Source organism: Mirounga leonina, unplaced genomic scaffold (genome assembly GCF_011800145.1).
Source record: "Mirounga leonina isolate KUSES-001 unplaced genomic scaffold, KU_Mleo_1.0 Mir_92, whole genome shotgun sequence".
NCBI lineage: Eukaryota > Metazoa > Chordata > Mammalia > Carnivora > Phocidae > Mirounga > Mirounga leonina.
Window position 1 is genome coordinate 8405773 of NW_023270852.1, and position 21033 is coordinate 8426805.

At 47.7% G+C, this 21033-nt stretch overlaps 1 protein-coding gene across 1 annotated transcript in view; it reads left to right on the top strand.

The window, feature by feature from the left end:
• Positions 1-21033, top strand: part of TRIM66 (tripartite motif containing 66) — a 56761-nt gene that overhangs the window by 8334 nt on the left and 27394 nt on the right. Inside the window, exons 3-8 of the mRNA XM_034994922.1 lie at positions 14666-14766; positions 16222-16369; positions 17230-17362; positions 17681-17797; positions 19067-19181; positions 19751-19897. Of these exons, the coding sequence (XP_034850813.1) occupies positions 14666-14766; positions 16222-16369; positions 17230-17362; positions 17681-17797; positions 19067-19181; positions 19751-19897 (761 nt within the window). The remainder of the gene's footprint in view (positions 1-14665; positions 14767-16221; positions 16370-17229; positions 17363-17680; positions 17798-19066; positions 19182-19750; positions 19898-21033) is intronic.

Here is a 21033-nt window from a genome sequence, read left to right on the forward strand (position 1 = left end):
GCAAGCTGTGTGACCTCCTTGGGCTCTTTTGTGAGTTTAGAGCACAGAAAAGATGATCTAGTTTGATTTTTAAAATTAATATCTGATTTTTAAATTTAAATTTCGTCCTTCCTTAAAACTTTTTAACTTATACGTCTTACTCTATTTATAAATGTAGCAAATTTTAACAACTTTAAAGGGGTTTTTATTAATATTTGAACATATTTACAAACCTAGCTAATATTTGCTTTTATAAATTAAATGTATTTTATTTTCTTTTTAAGTATTTCAGTTGCCTAGCAAATAAATGTTCCTACTTAAAGGACACTTGGAAACCTAAGTTAAATTTATAAACATGGTGAATCTTAAATATGTCTTAAAAAGTTCCAGCATTGTTGGGTGAATATCTAGACTATATAAAGACCTTTTCCAACTCAACAATAAAAAACAACCTGATTTAGAAATGGGCAAAGGACTTAAATAGACATTTCTCCAAACAAGATATACAAATGGCCAGTAAGCACACAAAAAGATGCTCAATATCACTGATCTTTAGGGAAATACAAATCAAAACCACAACAAGATACCACCTCATACCCATTAGGATGGCTACTATTAAGAAAAAAGAACAGAAAATATAAGTGTTGGTGAGAATGTGGAGAAATTGGAATCCTGTACACTGTTGGTGGGAATATAAAATGGTACAGCCTCTGTGGAAAACAGTACAGCCATTCCTCAAAAAATTAAAAAATAAAATTATCATATGATCCAGCAATTCTACTTCTGGGTATATCCAGAGAGAATTAAAGAATTAAGAGCAGGGACTCAAAGAGATATTTGTACACCTGTGTTCCTAGCCACATTATTTGCATGGCCAAAGGTGGAAGCAATCCTAATGTCCATTGACAGATGAATGGATAAACAAAATGTGGTATATACATGCAGTGGAATATTATTTAGCCTTAATAAGGGAGAAAATTCTGACACATGCTACAACATGAATGAACCTTGAAAACACTATGCTAAATAAAATAAGCCAGTTACAAAAAGACAAAAAGTCTATGATTCTGTTTGCATGAAGTACCTAGAGTAGTCAAACTCATAGAGACAGAAAGTAGCCTGGTGGCTGCCAGGGGCTGGGGGGTAAGGGGGGGGAATGGAGGGTTGTTGTATAATGTATAGAGTTTCAGTTTTGCCCACATTTTAATTGGGGTTTTGTTGTTGTTGAGTTGTAGGAGTTTTTAAAAATATATTATGGGTATTAGACCCTTATCAGATACATGATTTATAAATATTTTCTCCCATTCCATGGGTTGTCTTTTTATTCTATTAATAGTGTTCTTTGATGTGCAAAAGTTTTTAATTTTGCTAAGTCCAGTTTGTCTATTTTTACTTCCATTGCCTGTGCTTTTGGTGTCCTAGCCATGAAATTATTGCCAAATCCATTGTCATGAAGCTTTTCCCCTGTATTTTCTAAGTGTTTTATAGTTTTACTCTTATGTCTAAGTCTTTGATCTCATTTCGTTTTTTTAACATGAACTAATTATGCATGTATCAAGGCTTTGTATGGCTCTAAAGTCAGAAAACCAAGTCATACTAATGACAATTATTAGAACCATTGTGTTTATTCGCCAAGTTATTCCGAGTGTAATGGAAAATAAAAGCATAAGCTTTGGTGTTAATGTCTGAGCATCAGAGTGTGAGTTCTAATCTGCCTGCCACTTACTAGTTGTGCAGCTTGGGCAAGTTGTCTCGCCTAGAACACGGGGATGGTGGTAGTGGTAATTACCTTATAGGATTGTTAGGAAGATTAAGTGATCATGTATATGTAGAACATTCTGTACTGCTCATAGGAGATAGTAAGAGGCCAAGAAACATGAGAAAATACTATTTTTTAGAACTTTTAAAACTGAAGTGGAAAAAAAATTGGTCAGATGTGAATATGCCTGATTTGGAACAAGAGAGGCAATTTCTTAAATATGTGGCATCTTATATTCTTTAGTATGTCCTATGGTCTGGCCAGGCCATTGTTACCTTCCATATTTGCATTTTTGGGTGAAGAGTAGAATCAGCTTCCGTGACTACTTGGAGATTTTAGGACTCTATGCTGTGTGAGTGTTAGTTGGTTTGTCTGTCTGTGTATGTCTGTCTTCTTCACGGGTATTTGACTTCTGTGTACCAGGCTCTTTGGCATTTAGGGTACAGAGATGAAAAGACAGGGCCCTTGCCTTCAAGGAACTCCTGTTCTGTTGAAGGGCAGATAACCAGACAGATGATAATAATACGGTGTGGTGTGGATGTGAAGAGAAGATTGTAAAGTTCAGGCAAAGAAGCAATACTTCTAGGAGGTTCTCCATGGACCAGGACTGGTGGATGTCAGTTGCTTACTGAATGTTTTTTGGAAGAACTGAAAGAATGGTACCCAAATGAGCTGTCTTATGAAAAGGAGAGCTATCGTCTATCTCTGGTAAGTCTAGTGAGAGACCCAAGACCTGAACTTGATAGGTCCATAATTTGAGAAGCCAGGCTTTGGGAGTCTGGTTCTTTGGAAAGAGCTTTTAGCACTGCCACTTTATCCAGCAGAGTAGGGGCCCAGACTTGCTAAAATGCTTATCCTATTTCTGCCAGTCTGGGGTTTTCAAAAGTAAAATATGGGAGCAGCTAGAGAGGAGATGGGTAGAAGCTAAAGAAGCTAGCATCAGTGCCTCCAGGCAGATGGGCCAACAGTGCATGGGGTAAGTCCACTTCTATAAATCTAGGCCTGCTGGTTGCTGGGCAAAGCTGAGCATTGCTGTGTAGAATAGGCTGGGTGCCTGGGCTCAGGGCCTGTCCAGCTGATTTTCAGCTCTGATCCCTCAGGGGAGCCTCCCCAGGCCTACACTTCTGCGCTGGTACCTGGCACGAGGGGAGACATCTGATTTAACTGGACTGGGCCTTTCATCTCTACCACCCCCCAGCCCAACACAGAACCTGACACAGGATGGGGGCTTCGGTGAATATTTATTGAACAAATGATTGAATCAGTGAAACTGCAGAGATCTCCCATGGCTCTTATATGGGAGGCAGACTGTCCTACTTGTGACGCTGCCCTTTCTATTTCTCAGGTTGCAAGGGGCAAACATACTTATCAAGCACCTGCTGGTTGGCAGACACTGTACTGGGTGCTTGTGCCTTTATCATCTTTTTTAAAATCTTACAACAACCCTATAATTAGGTATTATTCCCATTTTACAGATGAAAACCTTGGGTGTTGTGAATATGTCATGTCTCAGGTCTAAAACAACTGTTAAGTGCCAGTTCAGGTCAAACCTGTCTTCAAAGCTTGTGATCTGCACTGTGAGCACGCTGCTCAGAGGAAGATTTCATCTGGAATCACTGAATGGATGGGGAGACTCCATGGAGAATCTTTGAGGAAAGAACCAGCACTGCAGCCCGAGTCCTCAGGTGCACATCTTTAATGCGGCCACGGCCTCGCAGAGATTTTACCCCAGCAACTCTGTCACACTAGGAAATGTGTCTGTGTTAGGTCTCCGCCTCTAAGGAGACCAGCTGGGCAAGGTCTTCAAAAGCTAGTGATGGGGATCAGAGTGAAGGCAGCCATGTGCTGAGCACACAATGGCTTAGCCATGCAGCGGGACGACTGGAGCTGCGGGCTCTGTGCAGAAAGGCTGGATATGGGAAATGGGTGTACTCAGCCAACCAGAGCCAATATACGTGGGACTATTTGCTTTTCAGCCTAATTGAAAATGGTCCCAGGTCAAACTCTATCAGAGAAGTTGGCCACTGAGTGGCAAAGTGATACTTTAATGTAGCAAGCTCTGAAGGGACAGGCTGCCTGAAACTGACATTTACTATGTGCTGCATTTGTCTTCAAAATTCTCAGGACTCCCCTAGCTCTAGTTGTTGTTTTACTTCCTCATGTAAATAAAAGGGACATTATTTTTCCTTTTCAAATCTACTGAAAGACAAATCCTAGCTGAGAGACCTTGATTCTGATATCAAAGTTTTAGAATCTACTTGTTTAGTATCTTACTTTTCCTGTTATCGATGTGGGTGACGTGCGAGACGTGGGCAGAGCCCTGGTCTGGAAGTCACGGCCCTTGGAGCTCAGTCTGGACTCCAGCACCAATTGACTGGGCAATCCCAGGTCTTCTCTGGCTTTCAGGGCTGGACTTGGAGAGCTCTAAGAACCCCAAACAACCACCATGGCCTCATGCTTCCTGAAGCTAATGATGGGTGACAGCATGTCTCTTGTAAACTACAGATGCGGAAAGGGGGAGCAATCTCTGTCCCTCAGTGGGCAGGCCTTGGGACTTTGGGAAGATCCAAAGAGAGGGAACTGATGCAAGATGCTACAACCTCAGAGTCAGAGAAAGAAATGATGATCTTAATGAGAGCTCAGGTGGAGGGGCTCTAATGGCCTGGGGTGAGGGTGGGAGGCAGGGGGCGGGTGAGGTCTCAGCTATAGGAGCCTGGAAGGCAAGGTGACTGCTGTTTGCTCAGTCCAGGTGCTGAACAGTGTCTCCAACCATCGTGGGGTCTGTTGTGGGCAGTGACTCAAGTCTCCTAGGTGGAGGACTGGCAGTTGAGCTGGACTGAGCTGGGTGTGCAGCAGGTGCAGAAGCTGGAGCTCCCAAACCCTATCAGCACAATGGCTTTTTAGTTCATGAACAGTTTCCTCACCTTAATTGGCTCTCTAGGGCCCCGGGAGTAGCACTGGCACCTCAGAACGGTGCCTGTTACTGGGAGAACAAATCCCCTGGTACGGGGAAGGAGGCAGGCTGCGTTCTGGGGGATGTGCTAGCTGCTGCCAGCACTGCTCGGAAGGATATAGCTAGAGTAGATTTGCTGAGGCTTCCCTCAGTTCAGGGTAGCCGTGATGGATGGACAGGGTCTTGGGAGGGCCCCTTGTCTACTGGAACTCTCTCATTCAAGGGGGACCAGCCATGGTTGACTGCTGTGGAGGCTAGAGAGCAGGGAAGAGCTTTGGAGCTTATCTCTGATCCCTTACTACATAAAGGGAGCATCAGGATTCCAGAAAGCCTTAGAATTCTGCTGAATGCCAGAGTTATTACAGAGCCTGAAAAAAAATTCAGCTCCTTTGCCTGCCAACCCAGGGCTTGCCTGGACTTGAGGGCCAGTAGGAACTGCAGACCTAGAGTAGGCTGCTGCCCTTGGTTCTCCCATTGTCTCTCTGTCCGGACCCAGTTGGAAATGGGGACAGTGGTTTTGCATGGAGTATGTCAGTACAGTCCTTGGATTGACTCTTGAGATTTGAAGTGAAAGAAATAGAGGTGCCTGTCTATCAGATGAGATGAGCCTAGTTCCATCCTACCTGTGCCTTCTGCATTCTGATATGGGCTCTTTCTTGGCCCCGAAAGCTTGTTTCGCAGTCTGGTGGTCCTATGAACATGAGCTCTGAAAGCTGTGGACCACCGTCTCCTGCCTCAGCCTATCACTTAGCTTTCATGCCTGTGTTCTGACTCCGGCTCAGATGGGCCACCTGGCCCTGCCCCACACTCTCTGGATCCCCTTGCCTAACCTCACTTTACCTCTTGCCTCTGTGCGTTATGCTCTCAAATCCTCTAGCTTCAACCCTGATCACTCTCTTCTGTTGTGGGCCTGCAGCTCTAGCTACCTAAGAGGCTCTCAATTACTTACAGTTCAGAACAGACACTTAGCATGGCCTTCAAGGCTCTTCCCGATCTGACTCCAGACTAACTTTAGAGCTTCATCTCTGTCACTCCTCTCCATGAACCAGCTTTACCAATCTTTCCCCTAGAGGCCTCACATTTTGACATCTGCAATCCTCTGTTTATGACGTTCCCTCCTCCTGCAATACCCTCTTCTTGTTCAAGTGTGCCAAATGGAAGGTTGGCTCAAGCATGACCCAGTTATCAGAACTCGAGCACACAGGGATGGAGGTAGACTTGGAAATAAGCAGGATCCCCATTACCAGGATTGAACCCCCAAAGGTGAGGCTAGAACAATTGAAGTAGCCATTGCTTTAGGCCAGGGACCAGCAAACTTTGTCTGTAAAGGGCTAGATAGTAAATATTTTTGGCTTTGTGGGTCCTACAGGCTCTGTTACCATTACTCAGTGCCGTCACTGCAGCGCAGATAATTCGGGAGTTGATGGGCATGACTGTGTTCCAGTAAAACTTTATTTATAAAAATGGGCAGGCTGTGGTTTTCTGACCACTGGTTTAGGCTCTGCCTGGGGAAATTGGATGGATTTGAACCTGTGAGTGGCATCAAGTAGGAATATCTGTGTAGGAGCCAGACAGGGCCAGACTCTGGAAGGGAACTGCAGGGAGGGAATAGTATTAGGATGAGGCATATGGAGGCAAGGCAGGAGGAAAAGGACGGAGTTAATTTTGGCCACAGTCTAGGATTGTTTGAAGGAAGGCAGTGGGAACTCTGGAAGGGAAATTTGGGGACACATTGTGAAGGGTCATGACCAATTTCAGCTATTCTATAAGCAGTGGGGAGACACTGGATATTTTTGATCAGTGGAATACAATCAGATCTGTATTTTTGGAAAGTTATTCTGGCTTAGTGAGAAGAATGACTGGAGGAGACAAGACTGGATGCAGAAAGCCCTGTTGGGCGGTCCCTGCAGTTGTCCTGGCCATTGCTTCCAGCTTACAGGTCCTTGAGCCAGTGCCGGTCTGAATGCTTAAGAATCACTGGGGTAACTTGCCAAAAATATAGATTCTTGGTCCCACACCCACACCCGAGAGATTTGAATTTGGTAGAGTCAGGATTTCTAACAGACCCTCCAGATTGGTGAATCACTGGTCCAGCAAAGCAGGATGCAGCCTGACCTAAAGAGGCTATGGATACCAGAGAAAGTAGGGCACATGTGAGATGGGGTTTGGCAACCACTCTCCCACCCTCTCCCTGCTCTTACCTCTGGTTCTGACAGCCCTCCATGTGACTCCTTATTCTTCACACACCACCACTCCCTCCCACATCCTTTTTTGCTCATGCCCTGTTGGTTCTCTTTGAAACAACTCTTCTGTCCCTTTCTTTCCATTGCTACCCTTGTTCGGGATCCCACTGCTGCTAAACAGGACAAGTTCTCCCTGACTCCCCAGTCCCCTGTTCATCAAGATAATCATAAAGCCCAGCTCTGTCCCTCTCCAGAGCCTCTGCTTTTAGGATAAATGTCAAGTTCCTTAGCTTAGCATTCAGGGCCCTTCAGGGAGCTTACTCTCCTGCCAGTCTTTCCAAGCATATTCCCTGCCATTCCCCACCCATGCTTTTGCAATTTTCCTATGCTCTGTGCTTTTACAATTCTCCTGTACTTGTAGTTTTGCCTGCTCCTAATGTCTTCCCTCCAACTCGACCCTGCTTTTCCTTCCCTTTTCTCTCCCCGCTTGAGTTCGACTGTATCTCCCCAGGGTGGGGGCAGGGATGGTAGAGTTAGCTGCCAAGGGACACCTCCAGGACCTTTGTGCATCATAAATGTGTGTCTTCCCCATCCGAAGTCCTAATCCTCCACTTGTGACGGACAATTGGTCACTATGGCAACTGACTGTGACGTCACAGAATAAGGACTTCAGGTGAAGTGGCAGGAGCAGGTGAGTGTGTAGGAGATAGATTTTAATGTCTGTCGAAGGTCTCCCCCCCCCACACCCTCCTTCCGTGCCGGGGGCACGGAGGGCTATCTCGGGCTCCTGCTGATTTTTAAAATGATGCGGTGAGAGCGTGTGCCTGGCATCTGCGTGCTGCAGCAGTGTGGGGCTGACAGAGTGTGTCAACTTGAGCTCTGGGTGTGCAGACACCGCGCTGCTGCGTGAGCCTGTTATTCCGTTCTGGATTGCTATTTTGATACCCAGATTGCATCATTCTTCCTACGTATAAACAGGGGGTCCCCAGGGCCCTGCAGCTACTCACTTCTCCACCAACACTGTTGTTGTGATGAGCTCTATTTAAATGAGCTGCCGGATCGCGGCAGATTCCAGCCATACATGAGCACTGTCATTTTGGGGAACATGGAGGGCTGAAGGATTTTTGGATCGAGTCCTAAAAGGCTGAGAGTGATGGCCTCCTGAGCCGTGCAGAGGGCGGCAGAGCTAGTTCCTGAAAGTTGAAAATCTCGTTTTCTTCCTTCTGAGCTTCTATTCCAAGGCACCCAGAGGATTAGGAAGGAGATGCAGCTAGGAAGAGAGTCGCCTCTTTGAGGTCTCCCTCTTGCTGTTCAGTTTGGGAAATTGCTGCAGAGCCTTCGAGATAAACAGGAACAGGAGGAGTCAACCAACCTTTTCTTGCAGGAGCGTCTCAGGTGAGCTGGAGAAATGCAGCCCTGGCTGAGGATGCATCAGAGAAAGGAGAGGACCCAGGGTGCTCCCCTTACCCCACCCAGCACCCAGTTTCCCAAGGGTTAGGCCTGCAGCCCAGTCGGCTGCAGCACGCAGGGTGGGTGTGCCCGGGCACTTGGTGAGCGCGGTCCTCTGGGACCTGTGGTGGTCTCACCTGTCGCTCTTCTGACTTCTCTCCCAGGTGTTGCTCTCATCACAAGGCAGCAGGGCCACGGGTAAGCCTGCTGGCAGCCAGGCGCAGGAGCAGCAGTCCCCATAGGATCGAAGTCTGTCTTTCTAGCAGGGACTAGGCATCTCGGGAGTGGGTACAGTGTGTTTCTAGACGGGGTTGCTGCTTTGAGTTACGGGCTAGAGGAAGGCTGCAGGGGCTTGTGTGGTGGGGGGCTTAGCTGGTGCCTAGTACCTTGGGCTACCCTTGGGTGGGAGGGCAGGAATGGGTAGTGAGGATGGCCAACATGCCAGAGGATACCACCAGAGGGTTTTTTTTTTTTTTTTCTCCTTGCCTAGTGACTGACAGAGGCATAAGGAGGTAGAATGTCTTGCTCGTGGTTACAGAGGTGGGTAATCAGGGACTGCTCAGTGGTTCAAGGAAGTACCTATATTTTACAAGGGCTCCGTGGCTTTCAGCTAAGTCCCTCCCTCTCTCTGAGCCTCCATGTCACCATCTGTATGGTGAGGGATCTGGCTACATGCAAAAAGCTAGGTCTGTCCAGCTTTGGTTCTACAGGTGAGACCTGGCAGGGAGCGTCAGGCTGCTTCCGAGGATGCCACTGCTCTGTGGGAGTCAGAGCTTGGGCCCCAGCTGTAAAGTTCCTTGGAGTCATGGACAGGAGCTGTAGAATGAAGGGCTTCTTAACCCTTGGTGGGCTGCAGAGCACCGGGCTCAGGCTTATGTGTCTGGGGTTTATGTGTCCCTACCCGGTGGGCTGAGCTGACCCAATGCTAGCTTTCTTAAACCTTGGGGTTTCTCTCCCAGCCTAGGCCCCGGGTCCCCAGGTTGCCTTGGCGCTGCTGTCCATGTCTGAAGGGTGGATTACCCAGTCTTGACCCCCCCTCCTTTGCTGCCCCACTAAGTGCTGAGCTCAGCACACTCTAGGCCCCAGCAGCAGTGGTTGTAGTCCCAAAGCTCAGGCGGCCTCCCAAGCCCTTAGACTGTGGGTCCTTCAGTGGAGCGGGGAGTTAGGGGAGGCAGGATGTGTCCTCCAACTCACCACCAATCCCCAGGGTACCCAGGTATCAGGACACCCTGCTGTCTGTCAGGAATCTGCCCTCCTCCCTTCCCTGCCAGAGGGGAGATACATCACAGCTGCATTCCGTATGTTTCCTAACTTTGAGGAGCCTCTTTAAAACTGGGTGATCCAGCCCTTCTCAGCTGCATGGTACGGGGAAAGAGCTATCAGGCTCAGGTACAGGGGCAGGGGATGCTCTAAGGTGCTGGTTCTCAAACATGGTTGTATATTGTAACCACCTGGGGAATTTTAACAAATACTTATGCCTGGATTCCACCTCCTGAAACTTCAATTTAGTTGATATGGACTGGACATCAGGATGTTTAAAGTGCCCCATAGGATTCAAATATGTAACAAAGTTTGAGAACCACTGGTTCTATAATATGAAACTGTCCCCAGATTTATTACCAGGTGGAGAAATCTTCTTCACCTACCTTTCCCCAAAGATCGTATTTCTTAAAACCTGAAGCACAGATGGGGCTGGCTCCCAGCTCCTTCCTTCTGGATTCCCATAATCCAAGGCTGGGTTCAGGTCATTATTAGAGTCTGATCATTATTATGGGATATTTTACTTACAATAAAATTATCAAATTAATTAAAACAAAGCTACCTTGTTTACACTTGAATTAGAGAGCTATAGCATAATGGAAAGGGCTGGATTTTAGAATCAGAAAGACTTGGATTCCAATCATAGCTCTGCCCCTGTTTTGTATGATCTTTGCCAGGTGGCAACTTCTTAGAGTCTCAGTCTCCCCAGCTATGAAATGGGGATAATGCCTGCCTCTCAGAGGTGATTTGACGATTGAATGAAATAACACACATAAAGGTCTGGTGCAGGGACTGGTGGTAAGAGAATCATCTGCCCCACGCCTCCCAGGGACCAGAGTGCTCACTCTTATGACAGGCAGACTGGATACCTTGGGCTTTCAGAGCTTCTCTCCCAGGCCCCTAGATCCCCAGGAGAACTCTGGTGCCTGTGACTTCTTCATTTGGGAGGCAGAAGCCCCACTTCCTATAGGGATGGTTGTGTGTGGCCTTTGGGTCCTGGCTCTACATTGCTCAGAATTGATATTCCTGTGTATGAAATAAAAGCTTAAGGCTATTATTTGAATAATCCAAGTAGAGAAAGGGAAGTGTATATAAATATTTTATGTAATATGTGATTTAAATATGTATTAATAACTAAGTATTAAATATTAAGCATTAAATATCATAAGCAGATGTTTGGTTATTTTATATATATATCTGCAGCCATACGGGTTCATGTATCCCAGTTATCTCAAATAAAACTTTGGGGGCAGGGCGCCTGGGTGGCTCAGTCGTTAAGTGTCTGCCTTCAGCTCAGGTCATGATCTCAGGGTCCTGGGATCGAGCCCCATGTCGGGCTCCCAGCTCAGCGGAGAGCCTGCTTCTCTCTCTCCCTCTGCCTGCCGCTCTGCCTACTTGTACTCTCTATCTCTCTGTCAAATAAATAAAAAAATCTTTAAAAAAACCAAACAAACTTTGGGGGCACTTGGGTGGCTCAGTCAGTTGAGCATCTGACTCTTGATCTCAGCTCAGGTCTTAATCTCAGGGTCGAGAGTTCAAGCCCCGCATTGGGCTCCTCAATGGGTGTGGAGCCTAATAAAAAATAAAAAATTTAAAAATTAAAAAAAATTTTGTTTTGGTATTCATGTTGAAGAATGGGGAACCCTCTTGAAACAAAAGCTCAAAGTTAACACAGCTTGTTGGGGGTTAGGGACCTTCTGAAGGAAGATAAGAATTTCTGGACAAAGATGCTGTGACCTGGGGCACCTGGGTCGTGCAGCTGGTTAAGCTTCCAACTCTTGGTTTCAGCTCAGGTTGTGATCTCAGGGTTGTGAGACTGAGCCCCATGTCAGGCTCGGTGCTGAGCACAGAGTCTGCTTGAGAGTCTCTCTCCTCCCTCTGCCCCTCCAGCTTATGTGTGCACCCCCCCTCAACATAAATAAATCTTAAAAAAAAAAAAAAAAGATGTTGTGACCCAAAGAGAGCCCATGTCCTCTGTGTCCACTCTGGGCCCCACAGCCTCCCTGGGACCTGCTCGTATCACCGCCATGGTGCCCCAGCTCTGCTGTTTGCTGCAGCTGCCCCACTTCAGTGGGATGAGCTTTGAGATGTAGGCCTCTCCTAAGCCATAAGCCTGTCCCCTGACTTGCTCACAAAGGGGATAGGCAGGTCACTGTTTGGCTCTCTGCCCCATCCAGTCTTGCCCAGGGGAATATTTCTGATGCTTGGGTGCAGGAAGCAGAGGAAGAGGGTTGGATAAACCACAATTCCCTGCTATTCCTATTCCCTTCATTTTAAGGAGGTAGAAAGTAAGGTTCAGGGGGAAAGGGATCACTTACCTGAGGTTACACAGATAGTGCCAGCCCTGGGCCTGGAACCCACATCTCCCAGGACACAGCCTTTCCCAAGCACTGCACCTCTGCTCTGGATTGGACCTGATTCTTTATCATCCTGGCTGGCTTTTTTTCTCATCACCCTGAAAGCTTCCAGATGACTTCTTACTACTTTCAGTGGCTGTGAGTGCAAGGAATACACACGGGATACCCAAACCCAAAAGAAATAAAATTGTCCAATCTGCTAAAAATCACGCAGTATCCTTTAGTGCCAATTGTGGATTATTTTTGTATGCAGACATATGAACAGATAGTTAAAATGCAATGCGATATTTGTCATACTAGAAGGCTGTTCAGGGTGCTGTGGGAACCCAGAAGAGGGAATAATTAACTCATCCTGAGGGAAATCAACCCTGCTTCTCTGAGGTAGAACATTCAAACAGGTTTGAAAGGATGAATAGGAGTTTATCTGAAAAGGAAGGGAGAGGGAACAGCGTTAGGCAGAGGTTTGATATTCAGAAGACAGCAGAGATAGTTGCCCTGGCAAGGACACAGGGTGTGTGGTAGGTGAAGTGGAAGATGAGACTAGAGAGAGGTAAGGCCAGCTTGGAAGGGTCCATGAGTACCAAGATGAGGACTTTGGCATTTAAGGCCAGGGGCAGTGGAGGATTTGCTATGAGGCCTTGTCTGATCTCTTCAGTTATTTCTTTTTTCATGATGCTAATGAGACTGATGTTTGGGCATCTGCTGCCAGGGGCTTAGAAGCCTTGTGGAAATCATTTTCAACAGATAGAGCAGCATTTCTGAATCGAGGGTAGATGAGTGGGGTCTCCCCGGGACGAGCCAAGGGGAAGGGAGGGACAGTCACCTGATTCCCCAGGGAAGAGCATTTTTCTTCACCTCTGGCCACTGTTCTTGACAGGCAGGAGACTATCTAGGAGATGGCTCTGTGAAGGCTGAGGAGAGTTTCTTCAGTGGGGAGGTTAAGGGAGGGGTAGGGGAGAAAGAGTATTGAATTATTACTTTGCATGATGTTGTGGATTTTGATTTTTGCAGGATCAGTTAGCTTTTGCTGCATTATGAGACACTCAAGAATTAGTAATTAACAAAAACTGTATTTTATTGATGATTCTATAGGTCAGCAATTTGGACTGGGACTCTCCAGGTGGTTCTTCAGGGCTTGGTTAGGCTTGGCTGGGCTTGGCTAACCTCGGCTGTGTTCACTCCTGTGTCTGGGTTCAGCTGGTGAGTCAGTTGGGGCTAACTGGTTTGTGAGTGAGCCCTTGAGACAACCAAGGCATTGGTCTGCCTGGTCTCTCATCTTACAGCAGATCTGACCTGGGGTTGTCCATGTGGACAATCTTAGAGTTCTGAGAGCAGAGCAGAATCCAAAGCCACTTGAGGTCTAGGCTTGGAACTTGTTCAGTCTCACTTCTGCGGTGCTCTGTTGGCCAGAGCAGGTCACGAAGGCCGCCTAGCTTCCCAGGGAGGAGGATAGACCCCACCTTTTAATGGCTAGGATTGGATAAGCATGGATGCAGGGGCAGAAGAACTTATGGCCATATTTTCGCTTGACCTCTCCGGCTCTGACTTTGATCACCTGGGAGAATTGATAATTGAGGTCCTGGCCTTGCCCTGAATGGGATATGAGAAATCTTTTGAATTCAGTCAACATTTGTGGAGGATCAGGTGCTTTCTCAAGGATTACAGAATTTAAACCTCGAGGCAACTCTTCTTTTCCCTTCCTATTTTACATCTGAAGAAACTGGAGAACAGAGGAGCTAAGTGAGATTAACTGACTTGCCCAACCAAGGTCACTCGTTGGTAAACCCCGTATTTAGACTTTGGTTGGTCTGACTGCAACTGCCATTGTATCATTTCGATGATATGGGGCCGAGAAGATTGTGGTGGTCGTGCTGCATTCGCTACCATAGCCACCGCTTTCCAGGTGGCCCTCATGCCTGGGTAGAGGCACCTGACCCTACTCAGGAGCCTCATTTCCTTGCATGCAGTGGGTTTCCTGCTCTTGAGGTGGCCCAGAGAGCACTCTCGTCTCCATGATGCTTATATAGTCCCGGTACCCCCTATGCTGAGGAAAGTGTTGGAGACAGTTACATTTCTCTAGGGAAAGGGGGTAGGACAAGATGTTCATGTTCACAGGTGAGAGATACACATGTGCAGTGCATGCAACATGGCTGGATGGAGAAGGCCCAGCGAAAACTCTTTGAGCCCCATGGGCAGACTGATTGGTATTGGCGGTAGTAAGAGAAAAATACCTCCTAGATGAGCAGGCAGGGAGGCCTTGCTTTCTCTGGGGAGAGCTTGCTCGAAGCTCTAGCTGTGAGATCTTTAAAGTTGTTCTGCTGTGTGGGAACCTTAGTGGCTAGATCTATGCCCTGGGCTAAACCGAAACCCTGGAACTTAGGCAGTAACAGGAGCTGGGCTCTCAGAGCTGGGGAATGAGGAGTGGGAGCAGCAGGAAGGCACCCAGTTATCAGAACCAGAACAGGGCTGGGCCTGTGATAGAATAGCTTGTGAGGAGGGCAGGAAGGTAGGACCAGCGAGGAGGTCTGTAGGGCTGGCCCCTACTGGGATGGTCATGTCCAGAGTACCCAGATGGTAAGTGCAGGCCATGACGTCAAATGTAGTTCATTTTGGCATAAGTGGTATTGGCATATACCTTGGTGTTGTGTATTAAAAAGCCTCATGTCTAGGCCTTATGTATAATCTGCCATATTGCCCTGACTCTGCTTTTTTGCCCCTCTCCCAGAACTCATCTCCTGTCCTGGGTGTAAGCGAGTATACCTTACCAGGGATGTAACTGAACATTTTTTTCTGTGTGCTTCTACTGGGCGATCCAAGATGGCCAGGGTAAGTCCAGACAAGTAAAGAAATAGCTGATCCTTTTCAGAGATCTTTGGGGCCCCTGTTCATAAATTCACCTGTTCACCCATCACTTCATTTGACTTGTTACTCCCCCATCAATTTGCCTAATCATCCATCCATCCACCCCTCCATCCACCCCTCCATCCACCCCTCCATCCATCCACCCTTCCTTCCTTCCTTCCTTCCTTCTATCCACAGAGTATCAAAATATTTGAGTTGGGGAAAGTAAAATGGGGGTATTTTTTCTCTCTCTTATAGCTCTTACTGGAAAATATTAGTACTGAGCTTTTATTTCCTTTTTTTCTCCCGCTGAGTTGAAACTTAAACACCAGCTTAACTAAATGGGTTCCTCAATTTTGCCCGTATTTAGCAACTAATACCTTCTTCCTGAGTTTCTAAAATTTCACATCACTTACCGACTAGCACCTCCTATTCCTCTCTCCTCTGGGGTACCCTTGCCCCACTGCATTTGATCCACTTGGCCAATCTACTTACTTGATCCTGTATCTAATTCTTATTGAATGTCTGGTACATGCCGGGCCCTGGGCTGGGTGCTAGGGAGATGGACACCCATGTTCTTAACTCTCAAGGAATTCATAGTTTAATTAGTAAAACTTGTATTTCTCTTCTTTTTTCCCCCACTGTGGGTTTGTCAGATGCCAGCACGAGGGCACTGTCAGAATCCACGTCATTTTGACGGCCTGTATTATTCAGGCCCAGATAGGCCAACTTTTTCCAAATCTCCTTTTTTACTCATGTTTTTACATCAGCCCTGCAAGATATTTGCTGACCGAATGAATGAACATCTGGTCTAGGAGAGGACTAGGTTCTCTTGGGCGCAGCAAGCCCCAGCTGTGGAAGCACGGCTCTGAGAGTTGGTCTGTACTTGTTCTTTCTCGGCCATATGTGACCATCTCTCTGTGTACTCCCACAACTGTGGCTGCCCCCTTTTTGCAGGCACATGGAATTTTCTGTTTTGCCTGTGCTCTCCCATCTCACTCTCTCGTCTGCCTGGCAGACTTCTACTTGTCATTCCCTATCCAATCAGAAGTCACCTCCTCATGAAATTAGTTCCTGGCACCTCCAAGGCTGAGCCCCTGGGAAACCCCACTTTGCTTCCTTAGCACTTGCTGTGGCCTTTTATCACAGCATCTCCCACTGACCGTGACCGGCCGCCACCCCATATGCGGGGAGCCCCCCTTTGCCTTACTTACTCAGTGTCCTCATCTGCAGCATGGGACTTGGGGGGCATAGCCCCTGAGGCCCCTCTTGTTTTAGCCACAGAGGATGCTTTGCTTCACAAGCCGCCATGCGGCTCTCCAGAATTCACTGCCCTCCAGGGAACAGCCCTCCAGGCTCCCAGCCCTCCACAGAGGCCGCCCCCCCCACCTTGCCCTGGAGGAGGATCGGGTCAGTAACCGCAGACCTCTGTGCTTGCAGAACTGCTCCGAGTGCAAGGAGAAGAGGGTGGCGCACATCCTGTGCACCTACTGCAACCGCTGGCTGTGCAGCTCGTGCACCGAGGAGCACCGGCACAGCCCTGCCCCCGGGGGCCCGCTCTTTTCCCGGGCCCACAAGGGACCGCCAGGTAGCTCTCCCTGCAGTCCTCGCTGGCTCACACGCCCCGAAGCAGCACCCCGACTGCAGACTTCTGGAGAGTGGCTCTTTCTCACCTTGTTTCCCTACTGGGGGTGCGGGTAGGGGGTGGCCTCCCAGCCTTTCCCAGAGGACAAGCTCATGCTGGGCTCTCTCTTGCGGAGGGGAGGGAGAGGGGAGGGGGATTGTAAGCAAGATGTGCGGGGAGGAGTAGTCATGAATTATCACGGGAGCTAGCTGAGTTCCCTACTTTCACCTCCATTTAGAGCAGTCATGCCTCACTTCTGTTTAGTGACTTGCCTAATTAAACAGCCCAGATCAGGGCTTATCCATTTGTCTATCCAGTGCCGCTTGTTTTAAATGACAGTCTCCTTGACCGTGTTTGCCCACGGTCTTTGAACTGTGGGAGGGGTTTTACCTTTGTGACACCCACAGGAACCGGAGTTAATGATCCATGTGATCTGGCCTGGAGCCCCCCCCCCCATTCCACCCCCACCAGCATCCTGGTGAGTGGAGAGGTTTAGGGTGAATTTTAGAGGATTCACCACTCTGCAGGAGATCCGTGCTGCAGCAACAAGCACTTTCCTCAGCCGTGGGCAGGCAGTGGGGCGCCTGGGGCTGGGCGATGTGTGATTTCTGCACAGCTGGGCAAATCCTGCCCGGCTCAGCTCGCATTCTTCCTTGGGCTCCTAAAGCCTCACTGGCCCAGAGAGAGGCCTCTCCTGTCTGCACCACCTTCCCTCCAAACTCTGGGTCTCCCCTGTGTCAGTTGAGGGTGAGGGCTGCTCAGTGGAGCTTACCTGAGAGTCTTCCCCAGCAAGAGAAGCCCACTTTGTCTATCTTCTCTGGCAGGAGTGAGTGGTGGTTCCGGAGACTTCGCCTTGTACTGTCCTCTACACACACAGGAAGTGCTCAAGCTATTCTGCGAGACCTGTGATGTGCTTACGTGCCATAGCTGCCTCATGGTGGATCACAAGGAACACAGGTGTGGCTGCCTGGCTGCCCAAAGGGGGCTCAGGAGGTCTCTGGGCTCTGCTTTGCTAGCCCTGGGCTCCCAGTGTGTCATGTCAAAATGTTCTCCCTGCTTATGCCAGTCTGGGGCCCTGAGGCCGAAGTTTTTCCTCTGCTTCCACTGTGGGCCTTCTCTGGAGAAGGCTTGAAGGGCCAAGACTCAGCACTTTCCCTAGATGTAATCCTAGCTTCTGTGGGCCTGGCTGAGACAATGCACAGTGGAGGTTCTTGCTTGGCTGGGATGCTCAGAAGACTCGGTCCTCTTCAGCTTTTTCTCTGTCTCCTTCTTTAGGTGCAGACATCTTGAAGAAGTTTTGCAAAACCAGAGGATGCTTCTAGAAAGTGTGACTACACAGGTGGCTCATAAGAAATCTAGTCTACAGACATCTGCAAAACAAATTGAGGACAGGTAACACAGCCTTGCCAATGCTGGAAATGCTATGTTTCCTGACCTCCTGGATCCTGATACCAGGCTATCAGATGTAGTACTTATGAAGAATGCAGGAGGTTAAGCAGATATGGGCATATGTCCCAGAAGGCATATGTCTTGGAACTTAGAGGTCTTGTGGCCACTGAAAGGGCTTTGGGTCATCACTTGGTAGATGGAACCAAGCTCAGTCAGGATGATCAGTGTGAGTTTGGGCCTAAGCACATGCCTTCTGAATGTGGCCATGACATAGCCAGAGGTAGGTCCTCGAGAACGAGGGCATAAAGCAGATTCTGGGTTTATCACGAGGATGCAGTAAGTCAGTGGCAATCTGCCCTTTATCCACCCTTTCCCAGTGTGTTCTGTATAAATCTACAAGTGATATGGAACCATTGATATTTAATGTGGGAAAAGGAATTAGTAGGTACTAAGAGCTCATCATGTGGTGGGCACTGGGTAGGGCATCTACATGCATGATTTTGTACAATTCTTGTAATTCTTTGAGTTGGATTATCTCCATTGTACGGGTGAGGAGACTGAGGTTCAGAGAGGGCAGGTGATTTGTCTGAGATCACACAGCTAGTCAGTGACTGAACTGGATTTGGAAGCCAGATCTGTGTGACTTCAAAGCCCATGTTCTTTTTTTAAAAAAACTTCACTGATATAAGTTATATAACATAACATTGCCCTTGTAAAATGTACAATTCAGTGGTTTTCAGTATATTCATGGAGTTGTGTAAATCAGTATTACTGTTTACTTTTAGAACACTTTATCACTCCCAAAAGACAACTGATACACCTTAGTAGTCCATTCCCCATTCCCCACAATATCCCCAGCCCTTGGCAACCATTAGTCTACTTTCTGTCTCTGCCCATGCTATTTTTACTGCATGGCATTGTTTAATGGATATCCACCTTTTTAACACAACAGATGACATGACTCACTCTCTCTGTGCCATCTCCAATGTTGTGTAACCAATGAGCTGCTGGGTTGACCTGGGTGTGGACCTGAGCTTTACCTAGAGAAAACCTGGTTGAGTTTCAGGCCGTTGGCCCACTTAGATCGAGTAGGCTGGGTTGTACCAAGGTTAGGGTGGTGGAGGAAGGTTCTCATTTCTTTATATTTGGTGCCTGCTGGGCCCTGATCTTCATAGGCAGCCTCTAAGTTGTTGGCTGTTATGTTTTCTGTCTCTAGGCTCTCATAGGCCTGGAGGGAGGAGCTCACCATGCTCTGTCCTGTTCTGTTTATAGGATTTTTGAGGTGAAACATCAACAAAGGAAGGTGGAAAACCAAATCAAAATGGCCAAGATGGTTCTGATGAATGAGCTGAACAAACAGGCCAACGGGCTCATAGAGGAGTTGGAGGTATATGAGGACAGATGGGTCATATGGATGGGCTGGTGTTCTCCCTAGGTCAAAAACCAGGCACATATCAAACTAGTCCCAGGGCTCAGAGATGCCTGAGCTGGATTCGGATGTGCAGTTTGCATAGCTCTCTACTGTTCCCTATATCTTAAAATGTCCAGTCTCATTTGGGAAGCATGGCTTGTTAAGGGCCAGAAAGTCAGTTCAAACTCCCATCAGTGCTATGGCTTTAAGGCAACTCCTTCCTGGACTGTGCAGGCTTCTAGCCTCAGAAGAGAGGGCCGTGAAACAAGTTATGCCCGAGAGATGTGGACGTTTGTTCATGTCCTCATTCATTTATCACCCATTCCCTATTGGCACTATAAAATCCACCCACCGTGCTCCCTTCCTTCCTGTGTCCCTCTGCCGCCCATGGCAGCAGTCTGTCCCACTGTCATCCTTTCTGGGGCACAGTCTCGTCTGACCCCATCAGGGTTCACACTGAGACACGGGGCCACCAGACTCCCCAAACAGGTAGACTGAAGTCCAAGAACAGGATGAGGGACTCTGTCTTCTCTGTCCACACCCAGGGCATTACTAACGAGAGAAAACGGAAGCTGGAACAGCAGTTACAGAGCATCATGGTTCTCAACCGTCAGTTTGAACATGTGCAGAACTTCATCAATTGGGCTGTCTGCAGCAAAACCAGTGTCCCTTTCCTGTTCAGCAAAGAGCTGGTAAGAGCTCCAACTCATCAATCACTGCTTTTGGGTTAGTAAGTGAAACGTATCTTTTACCAAACCCCACAGTGCCAAGGACAGGTACTGAAATGGTCTTGCTTTCCTTCAAGCAAGTCAGGTTGGAGATTTTGTAGTTCTGTGTTAGGTCATGGATTTGGGCATGAGCCTGGACACTAGCAGTGTTCTGGACATCCCACGGACAGTTGTTTGTGTTTAAATGGGGGCTAAGAGGGAAGGAGGCATTGAGGATGATGTTGAGGTATTAAGATGTGAGGGTGGTGAAGACCAGGAGAAGGAGCGAGAATTTTGAAAGAAATTGGTGGGGTTTATATTGGGATATGTTGAATCTAAGGTGCCTGCAGGACATCTCAAAGGAGATGTCCAAAATCTGTTTCGACTGATGGGTCTGGAAGTCAAAAGGAAAGTCAGGGTTGGGGATAGCATTGTGGGAGTCACTGGGGTATTGGTGGTGTCACTTCGGAAGAGTGTGTGAAGGAAGAAGACAAGACATCTGGAACCGAGGGAAATACTAGCATTCTCAACATAGACAGAGGAAGAAGAAGAATGAAGGAGGGTGAGAAGCAATAGTCCAAGATGGATCGCAGGAAAAGTAGGAGGGGGTGGTGCACAGAAATTAACAGAATTTCAAATTTCAAGCTGTCAATGTTATCGTTGCTACCTAGGTAAAAAAGGATGAGTAGTGAAGAGAAGCTTTGAGATCTGGGAATCAGGAGGTCCCAGGTGATCTTTTGAAAGAAATCCCAGCAAGACAGGAGGGTGAAAAGCTAGAATGGGGGGACTGAGGGGAGGGGAGGAAGTAGAAACAGAAGTGAAAAGAAAGGAAATAAGGTAGCTTGAGAAACAGACAGAGTTGGGGGATTGATTTTAAGTATGGAAGACATTTGCACAAGTGTATTTGGGAGAAGAGGTTGATGATAGAGAAAAGAGAGATGTGGTAGAGTGAGCATACTGAGAAGGCAGAGGGAACCAGTTGAGCCTAAACATAAAAGGCAAGACTTCCTCTGAGGAGGGAGGACAGGAAGGTCTCCATATAATGTTTGGAGGTAGGCAGGGTGCCAGTTTGGGACAGTTTGTTTTTTGTGTCTCTTACCCTTTTTGAAGTAGGAGGTGAT